General features: G+C 42.2%; 1 protein-coding gene across 1 annotated transcript in view; it reads right to left on the bottom strand.

Annotated features, from left to right (window-relative positions):
- LOC111954480 (protein AF-9) overlaps positions 1 to 9701 on the bottom strand; it is a 57175-nt gene extending 47474 nt beyond the window's left edge. The window contains exons 1-2 of the mRNA XM_023974259.2: positions 9524 to 9701; positions 8731 to 8911 (exon numbers count right to left, since the gene is read on the bottom strand). Of these exons, the coding sequence (XP_023830027.1) occupies positions 8731 to 8911; positions 9524 to 9535 (193 nt within the window). The 5' untranslated portion in view covers positions 9536 to 9701. The remainder of the gene's footprint in view (positions 1 to 8730; positions 8912 to 9523) is intronic.
- Positions 9702 to 10988: the final 1287 nt, after the last annotated feature.

A 10988-nucleotide genomic window follows, 5' to 3' on the forward strand; every position in this document is an offset into this window, starting at 1 on the left:
TCCTCAGTAAGAGCATTGAAGATGGTCGTGGCTGGATCTTCCAGCATGACAACGACCCGAAACACACAGCCAGGGCAACTAAGGAGTGGCTCCGTAAGAAGCATCTCAAGGTCCTGGAGTGGAATAGCCAGTCTCCAGACCTGAACCCAATAGAAAATCTTTGGAGGGAGCTGAAAGTCCGTATTGCCCAGCGACAGCCCCGAAATCTGAAGGATCTGGAGAAGGCTGTAGGGAGATGGCCAAAATCCCTGCTGCAGTGTGTGCAAACATGGTCAAGAACTACAGGAAACGTATGATCTCTGTAATTGCAAACAAAGGTTCCTGTACCAAATATTAAGTTCTGCTTTTCTGATGTATCAAATACTTATGTCATGCAATAAAATGCAAATTAATTACTTAAAAATCATACAATGTGATTTTCTGGATTTTTGTTTTAGATTTCCGTCTCTCACAGTTGAAGTGTACCTATGATAAAAAATTTGACCTCTACATGCTTTGTAAGTAGGAAAACCTGCAAAATCGGCAGTGTATCAAATACTTGTTCTCCCCACTGTATGTATGTATGTATGTATGTATATACACACACACTGCTCAAAAAATAAAGGGAACACTTAAACAACACAATGTAACTCCAAGTCAACACACTTCTGTGAAATCAAACTGTCCACTTAGGAAGCAACACTGATTGACAATAAATTTCACATGCTGTTGTGCAAATGGTATAGACAAAAGTGGGAAATTATAGGCAATTAGCAAGACACCCCCAATAAAGGGGTGATTCTGCAGGTAGTGACCACAGACCACTTCTCAGTTCCTATGCTTCCTGGCTGATGTTTTGGTCACTTTTGAATGCTGGCGGTGTTTTCACTCTAGTGGTAGCATGAGACGGAGTCTACAACCCACACAAGTGGCTCAGGTAGTGCAGCTCATCCAGGATGGCACATCAATGCGAGCAAAATGACCTCCAGCAGGCCACAAATGTGCATGTGTCTGCTCAAACGGTCAGAAACAGACTCCATGAGGGTGGTATGAGGGCCCGACGTCCACATGTGGGGGTTGTGCTTACAGCCCAACACCGTGCAGGATGTTTGGCATTTGCCAGAGAACACCAAGATTGGCAAATTCGCCACTGGCGCCCTGTGCTCTTCACAGATGAAAGCAGGTTCACACTGAGCACATGTGACAGACGTGACAGAGTCTGGAGACGCCATGGAGAACGTTCTGCTGCCTGCAACATCCTCCAGCATGACCGGTTTGGCGTGGGTCAGTCATGGTGTGGGGTGGCATTTCTTTGTGAGGCCGCACAGCCCTCCATGTGCTCGCCAGAGGTAGCCTGACTGCCATTAGGTACCGAGATGAGATCCTCAGACCCCTTGTGAGACCATATGCTGACACATGCACATTTGGGCCTGCTGGAGGTCATTTTGCAGGGCTCTGGCAGTGTTCCCTCTTGCACAAAGGCGGAGGTAGCGGTCCTGCTGCTGGGTTGTTGCCCTCCTACGGCCTCCTCCACGTCTCCTGATGTACTGGCCTGGCTGCTGGTAGCGCCTCCATGCTCTGGACACTATGCTGACAGACACAGCAAACCTTCTTGCCACAGCTCGCATTGATGTGCCATCCTGGATGAGCTGCACTACCTGAGCCACTTGTGTGGGTTGTAGACTCCGTCTCATGCTACCACTAGAGTGAAAGGAAAGCACCGCCAGCATTCAAAAGTGACCAAAACATCAGCCAAGAAGCATAGGAACTGAGAAGTGGTCTGTGGTCACCACCTGCAGAACCACTCCTTTATTGGGGGTGTCTGCTAATTGCCTATAATTTCCACCTTTTGTCTATTCCATTTGCACAACAGCATGTGAAATTTATTGTCAATCAGTGTTGCTTCCTAAGTGGACAGTTTGATTTCACAGAAGTATGATTGACTTGGAGTTACATTGTGCTGTTAAAGTGTTCCCTTTATTTTTTTGAGCAGTGTATATATATATATTTTTTTTTTAACCATCTGCTTATCCATGCATGAATCGGTTATTCAATGCGTTTCTATGGGCTAATAGCAGTAAGGCCAAATTCAATGTTTCATCAAATAATTATATATATTTTTTTTTTTGATACCTTAAGGGGTCAAATCAAATATAAATGATCCTTGGTATGACCATCTTAAAACAATTCCATATGTTAGCTTAGTAGACCCCTGAACACCCGGCTTAGAATCTGGAGGGTTAACATCCATTAACACTTGAAAGTTATTTGTCTCGTAATACCCCTTCAGAAAGTCATTACCACTAGTAAAACACAGGCATAGTCACACACACATTCACCCTCACTCCCAATATCCTGACAAACTTGAACATTTAAATTTGACTACAAATTGAACCATAAATCTAGGTTACCACAATCTCCAAAGCCATACTCCCCTAAACGAATCAGAATGTTCTACGCTGCAGACAAAGACAATATGGCCATCAATATCAAAGCCAGACAAGATCACATTCGGGAACCCACAGCAAAAGGAGGAAAGGAACGCAACATCTAAGACATGTTTAGCCTGAGGAGATCATGTATGGGTTACTCCAGTCACTTGACTTATGTGGTATGTGCACACACACACACACGCCACAAAATAATGATGGGGAAACGCAAAGAGAGGATGTGGAACGTTAAGGCTTCATGCTACAACTTCAGGGGCTCAGGAGAGGCCCAAGGGTCCAACATACTGACCCAATCATTAAGCTAAGCCACCACTATGGAGGGAATAGGGACAGGTGTGTGTGTGCGCTTAGTTTATTTAATCTGGTTATCGGAGAGCTTCTTTTACAGAATAATAACAAAGAGCCTGAAAAGAGCCCTTCACTGTCAGTCTGTTTCCACAGAAAGATCCATTAACGCTTCTGTCAACTCCCCCATTCCGCCCGCGTAATCCCGAGGCCTTTTATCTACTTCCCCAGAGTCAGATGAACTCATGGATACAATTTTTATGCCTCTGCGTGCAGTTTGAAGCAAGTTGCTAACTAGCTCTAGCGCAATTGCAAACTGGCGTGAGCATAATGTCTGGAAGTCTATGGGTATCTGCTTTCAGATAGCATTCTGACTGGAAGTCTATGGGTATCTGCTTTCAGATAGCATTCTGACTGGAAGTCTATGGGTAACGCTAGTTAGAGGTGGTTTCACAAGCCAATTCTAACTTCCTACATACTAGGCAGACATAATAAATGGTATCCAAAAGTTCATCTGATTCTGAGGAAGGGCCTCATTGGCAAAATCCCAAAGTATCCCTTTTAGGTGACACTATTCATTAAATATTACCTGCACATCTTATGAGGCATCTCAAAACACAATAAAATTGCATAGACCCATTATTGCACCAATTCAAATTTACCCCTACCTATATATACATAGCTACCTCATACCCCTGCATATTGACTCGGTACTGGTACTCTGTATATAGCCATGTTATTTTTACTTGTTATTGTTATTCTTTGTATATTTTTTCTCATCTTTAACTCTGAATTGTTGGAAAATGACCGTTAAATAATCATGTCACTGTTAGTCAAAACCTGTTTTTTTACAAAGCATATGACAAAATTGATTTGATTAAATGGCACCAAATAGAGTGCAAGTGCCAAATAGAGTGCCATTGGAGCGCAATACAAAAATAGCCCATTCTCGGTTCCAGTCCAGACCCAACTTCGAGGTTGGTGAGCTCCACCGAGACGACAGCGATGCCATTCGCAGCGGCCGTCGCCACGGCAACACCTGAACGCCAGGACCCAACTGCCGGCGATAATGAAGCGGCACTGTGACTTCACAGACTGTTGCATCATTCATTTTAATGTGTTGAGAAGAAGCAGCTTCCCCTCCTGGACTGAAACTGAAAATCAGTGCAGCTGTGTGGGAACGTGAGAGGAGAGCTACAGCAACGTCTCCAGTTCGCTTCCTAAGCACCACATCATGGCCAGGGGAGAAAAAAGTGATGTGAGCTAGAACCGTCCAAACAAGTAGAAAATGAAAGGCTGGTTAAGCAAAAAATAGGAACAGAAGATAAGATTTAAGATTCGGAACAACGCACCGAGAGCCCGTTTTGACCAATACCTTGTTGACGTCTCTGCCAGTGTGAAACATCAGTTCACTGGAATCGTTTCACAGGGAAATAGATTTAGAGAGTGACACAAATGTGACCCGCTCAGCTCCCTAAAAATCAATAAATCAAACTTCCCATAGAGCCAACAGTCATGATATATTACCATCAGGCCTTAAAACTGTCACTGAGGTTTTGAATTACGATTATGACTGAGGAGTAATGGGAAAAGGCCAGCTATTCCCCACTGGCTTTGAAGCAGGTGAGAGCACCCTTACAGCAAACACTGCATATGAGTAAGTGCTCATTTCAGAACCTGAAATGACAGGCAAAATGGCCAGTGAATGAAATTAATCCCTCGTCATTCTGAATATCGGTGAATATGAATATCATGAATATGCCTACATGACACACTGACTTATCATTCTTTATGCAAAAATAGACTACTTTACCATGATACAAATACATTTTGTTCAGAGAAGTATACAATGACAGAATCAAGTCATGTATGCTTTGACAGGTGGAGCCCAATGTAAAAATGGCCGACCAAACCATGTTCCAGTCCATTTATTTTGGGATGGGGTCGGTCTTACACTCCTTCTCACAGCACTAAATATCAGGTTTCCAAGGCTACACAGCATGGCAGCCAATCATAGCCATTTTCTTCAGGTCCGTTTAAATGTCTTGCTGGCCATAAAACTCCAAATTGGAAGCTTTAACCGAGAGAGCAGCACAGTGGAGAATGGGGACAGTAACTGACCACTCCTGTTGTGACAAATGTTAGCCATTTTATTTTTCTTCCTAATTCACATATAGCCTGCCTTACTCTACATTTATGCCACATTTTTCACATTTAGGATGGTTAAAAAGTATAACCATCCACAATACATTTTTCAAAGCAAGGTGAGTGAAAAGATTCCCTTTCAAGTGAGGAGAAGGCACCGGTGTAATCCACAACAGCTGCAAGACGGACTATATTAAAACAGTATAGCCAGCGTTTAGCCGCCTCACAAGAAAAGAGGGAAGTGAGAAAGAAAGAGGGAAGAAAGAGAGAAAGTGGAAGAGTGACCTAATGCTGAGCTGCACATTCTTGACCTAATGCCGAGCTGCACCTCCTTGGAAGGAGTGTCTGTGCGTCTCTGCAGGAGTAGGGGCAGGCAGCTGCGCCCTTATGAGACCACTCTGCGAGACTGTTAGTATTAAAACTGTCAAACACATGCTTGTCTATGTTACAAGGTTTCCCCTCAATTTCTTTGGCTTCGCCCGTCAGGGGCCCAATGTTGATCAAAGGTACCGGAGGGGTAGGGGTGGGGGGCTTCAGCTGGGCTGAAGACGGCTTGTGGACGTCTCTTGTACCCAACAGAGAGAGGGTGCCGATGCCACACGGCTCCTGAAGAGTCTTCAAGCTCGATTCATTCAATTCTACATATGCTAAATGTATCCTGTCATAACATAAGAGTATCTATCTACTGTTGTCAAATGTAGGTGTACTATCCAAACACAGGTAAACTCCCCTAACAGGTAGATACCAAGTTTCAGAACAAGACCTGTGATACGGTAGTTTGCTAACCATGATACAGAATGAACTTGCCAAGGCAGGTTTCAGCCTAAAAGGAGAGTGCCAATTGGTCAAATTCAGTGATAAGCTACATCATCCTTGCAAACAAAATCCAAATGTGCTTTCATTTTCAAACGAGTTTAAGCAAGGCTGGAAGAATTTAAAACCATGGCCTAGCCTGAAAACTCTGAGCTTGCCTTAAAAAAATGTAACGAATGTCACTGTAGGCAACACCACGTTTTGATAAGTGAGACAGCACTTGTGCCGACAAGAGGGTAACAATGAACCACTATACCCAATGATGGAAACACTGCTCATTTCCCAAAAACTGCCTCAAAAGAAATAGGTCACTCATTACCCATGCACCCAAATGTATTGTGTCTATGTTTTATACAAAACCCTTCCAAAGAAATAAGGAAGTACTTAGGCTGGCAATTTGCCACCATGTGAAAACACACAGAAGTACCAGAATACCATTCACCTCCTTGGGACTGGGCTAGGATCTCATGGCATGTGTCATCAGGTGATTTACACGAGGTTAAGCATCTTTCTGATGGGTTTTTGGGACATTTTCTCCAGGCCCAGCACAACATTTATCAAGAAGGGGTGTGGGGGGGTACTCTCACTGTGCTCACCTCGTCATCAAAGGTCCTTCTTCAGAACATACATCTCACGCAGTGCCGTTTCCATATCAGGAACGCGTTTAGCTTGAAGTTCACACACACACACCGGTAGAAATAAAACGCCTCATCTGTTCTCATGAGCTTTGAAATGCATCTATTCCTATGCCATAAAATCAGAGTACTGGATGATAATAAGTACTTTCGCTAACCAAACTCTCCTCTCCAGTCAGGTGTTCAGACTAGGGAAGAGATCGGTTGCATACGCCTCAAGAATTCACTGCATGCATTGAAGCATGCAAGCAGCAGCACTTTGGAGCATCAAGTACAAGCAACACTTTGTATACTAGCCCTTGCCTTGACCCCCTCTCCTCTATTTACACACTATAGATTTATGCCCGTTGAAATGGGAAAAATAGGGTTTCTTTTCAACACGCATGTAAATGGCCAGACTTTCCAGTTTATTGACAGAACACTGATTTGCTAAATGACTTAGCAGGAAACTGATGGTCAAGGTGGATTCGTAACCAAATACATCATATGAAGTACATCTATTTCACTTGCCACCATGTTCAAATGAAGCTCTGTAGCTCAGCTATTACAGATGAAACAGTACGTGACATTGGTGTTATGACAAAATAACTAAACATTTACCAGCAACTGTTTATTTTTGTATTCAAAAGTCCAGTAGCAAGACAACTTACAATTAGATCGTTTTTTCAGTATTCTCGCAGTGAAAGAAACAAAGCTTCTCTCTTTTAACTGATTTCAACCTCGTTCCTTGGCACTAGTCTAACAAGCTGTTGTCTCTACACCACAAAGAGCAGACTCAAAAGCAGCCTTTGGTGGTTGTGTGTGTGTGGAGGGGGGGGGGGGGGGGGGGGGTTGGCAGAGAGGGGTTTGTACAGTCAACCATGTACGACAGACTGTAGCCTACCTGCACCAGTGAACAGAGACCAAGCATAAGAAGCACCAGCAAAACAACCTTATGGTGGTGGCTGGCTGGTTCTATGGTTGTCTTGTGTTCAAATCTACCAGCCTTTTAATGAATATTGTAATAGGCTATGTCATTCATCCAATCACACTGTGACAATTCCTGTGACATTTTTGAATTTTAGAAACAGGAGTGAAAATCAGATCACTTTGCTTCTATAGGGTATTGGTAACATCATGAAAGCACACAGGGGCCAGCTGTCAATGGAACACGTCAGACACTTACAGGGGATACTGGTAAACATCACAATGACACCATGTTGTGAACTGTAAAACTCCCTGGATAACATAACAGGTATGTGATGTGTAGCCTTTGAGAGGGCTATCTAGTCCAACTGCCCATGCAACAACATCACTGTGTGACACTAGAAGTCGTTGGCAGGTTGTTTAACAGCCTACAAAAATGGACAATCAAGTCACTAATATTTATACTATATAGGGGTGAAAGCATAAAAGTATAAGAGTTTTAACAAAGAATAGTCTACTCAAAATACTTTATTTATATAGTAAAAGACAGTGGTTCTCCTGCACCCAGTAGGCTATGAACTCATTGCTTTTAGACCCATTTTGTACATTGCATAATGCATATTTTTCTTGATGCAATGACTATTCTTCAGACTGTTGAGAGTAATGAATGAATGGTGGTTGAATGAATAACAGCATGATCTTACAACTGTTCCCAATAAACTGCAAATGTTCCCTGGTAATCCGAGTCGCATGTAATTAATATGACAGGGTCTCTCCAAGGCATCGACTTTGGCACATTTCCCTGCATTATTCACACCAAACAACACTCAAACACACCAGCAGGAAAGGAGGTAAAAATACCAAACCAACAAATAGTATAATTGATCCCTACCAGCCATGCCAGAAGCTTAAACAACCACTATGCTCTCCACTGTTTGAACAAGCCCTCTTATGTTTACCATTACCAAATGCTGGGTAGTAGTCACATTTAGCCTTTCTAGTTATTACTGCCACACCTAGCAACGTTGTTACAGTTTGTAGTTTACGCTCACCATTTTTTTAATAAAACGTGTGGGGTGGAATTAGTAACCTATTCTACTAAAACTGGTTTACAAAAGAAAACAATAATGCTTTAATCTAAACTCTCGGGTTATGTTTTAATTGTAGAGATACACATATGGGGAACTCTATCCTATGACGATCAAAGATGTTTACAGTATAAATTATCCAATAGCGCATCTAATTAATTGTGCATGCGCTACAGGTGGGCATGTTCAAATGAATTAAGCAAGTTTTTTTTTGGGGGGGGGGGGGTCCATTTACAAACTTTGCAAAGTGAAGGCTATAACAAAAACAAAGTATTTTCAATGAACCGCCAAGGATGGTCGCGCACACAAATCAATAGGCTTAATTTGTCCGGAGTGGTAGGCTATTGCTATAAGCTTTGCTTTACAAATCAAGCAGTCTATTATTTTACGACAGTAAAACTCAAAAAGCAGGGTAAATGATATGCCTACCTCGTTTTGGTCTTGGGAAGCTTTCGTGCAGGTGAAAAACGACTTTTTCCACAAAGTGCTGAATGTTGCTGTGCTCTGGTCCTCGGACAAACACCATCCAGTCGTGCGTAAAGCCTTCCACGGTGGGTTTCTTTCTGACCTGGGCACGATGTCCGAGTTCTAGTTTCACCTGAACAGCACCCTAGAACATCCAAAATCATATCACATATTGTTGCCAATCGGAGGCTGGTATCATTGCATGTTGTACAACCTACCTAAATCTATCCACGAGTAAAACCATACATTGTCTCAATAGACACCCGTGTCAGCCTCAATGCGTGGAATAAATTAAATAAAACAATCACACGTTAACATGTTTCGATTTGATAGGTCTACTCAATCACTTGCACTCTATCCTGCTTTGCATTTCAGCAAAGAAAGCAAGGTGTCTATAGCCTCCCCTACACTATAAAGACATTTATGTTCATGAAGTAGCCTAGGCTACAAATGGCAAATAATGTTGAACGCCGAAAAACTATTACAAGGAGACTGTAATTTGCCAGGGTATACTTTTTTTCATGATTTTACTATCCAAGCATCACTTTTGCAAACATACTTTATACGTGAGATATGCAACATTCTAGACGCGCTTCGCTGCTCAACTAACGTTAGTTCTACTGTACTTGAATATCAATATAAATATGGCTGGAAATCTTCGGCTCAGACGCACCGGGCAATACCGCCTTCTTCGAGCAAAGAAAACAATACGTTGGAACACACCCTGCCTAAGCATGGTCGCGAGCAGTGTACTCACCGACGTGGCCATTCTTGAGGCCGCGTGCAACCGCTATTTCATCGAGAATTTGTTCTAAATGAGAAGATATAGGAGTGCAAATGGCTGATGGCGGACATGGTCTCTCCTAATTGAACTCAACCCCCGAGTTTCAGACTGAGGAGCAAAGTAAGACGCATGCGCTGTTTTGTGCACTGACAAGAGACAGACAGAGCAGAGGGAAGAGAACCAATGAGACAACGCACACGCGCAGAGAACCAATGCATGGACTCGAGTAAAACCACCTCACAACTTCCCCACATAGGCAAGAGATTATTACCCCATGCCTTCAAACCATTGATGACTAGACCCAGCTCCCAGCATGAACAGTCAACATACATTTACTTGCACTCTCGCAACAGTGTTGAGTGGAGCACTCAATACTGTAACATTATCCAATATATCCAACATGATAAACAGTCTGCTATTAGATGTTTGTTTTTTTTAAGTATCAATTAGCCTACAACTGGATGTCAATATATTCAAACATTTCCCCAAATAGTAATTGAATCAACATAATCATTCATACACCATTCTTATCAAATCGAACAACATATTATGAGCCCCAAAATAGATAACTATTCATGTTTTATTCAAGCATCCCCTCCCATAATGCCCATTTCATCATCTCCACCCATAATGTGACAACCAAGTAAATAAACACCTTGATTTTGAACTATACTCCAAATAGCCCACAAATTCTGATCATACCTATGATCTGAATGAGTTAACTACAATTTCTGACTGAGAAATCAATGAATGCAAGGTGTCAGTTTCCACTTTCTTTCAATAGGTGTGTGCTCTTCAGTTGTGCCAGCAGCAAAATAAGAAGTGTTGGATTTGACAACTAGCCAACTGTTCATCATTCCCTACTGAAAAACGATTGTTTTTACTGTCATTGCTGTGGCAACTTGATGTTGCTTCTGCATGAACACATTGATTATTGTTAAAGAGGTAATAATTACTTTATTGAGGATCAGATCAGGTGGTGCCCTAATCTGAAAACTCTTAATTTCACTAGAATGGAGGCGAGGACAAAAAGGTGACCAATTGCAGGGGGCAGAGGTCATGGTGCCAAACCAAAGCTCCATGAATTAGCATCGACTCCTCATTGGTCCGTCGTTACAGGAAGTCCAGAGAAAAGCCAAACCTAACCAAGCCATCTTTGGCCATACTGACTTTACAATATACCTATCCAAATCACATTAAATCAAGTGAAGTAAAATATTTGATGGAATATTTTAAGTATACTATTGGACTAAAAACAGATCTGGCTAATTAATCTATATGGGCCAAATAATGATGATCCACACTTTTTTGAAAATATATATAATAATAATCCATTGAGTTCACAAGCAACGAAATAATCTATTAATATGGTGGGAGATTATAATACGGTTTTAAGTACCTCAATGGATCGTAAAGGAAATCATTCTACAAACTATCA

Source organism: Salvelinus sp. IW2-2015, linkage group LG3 (genome assembly GCF_002910315.2).
Source record: "Salvelinus sp. IW2-2015 linkage group LG3, ASM291031v2, whole genome shotgun sequence".
NCBI classification, from domain to species: Eukaryota; Metazoa; Chordata; class Actinopteri; order Salmoniformes; family Salmonidae; genus Salvelinus; species Salvelinus sp. IW2-2015.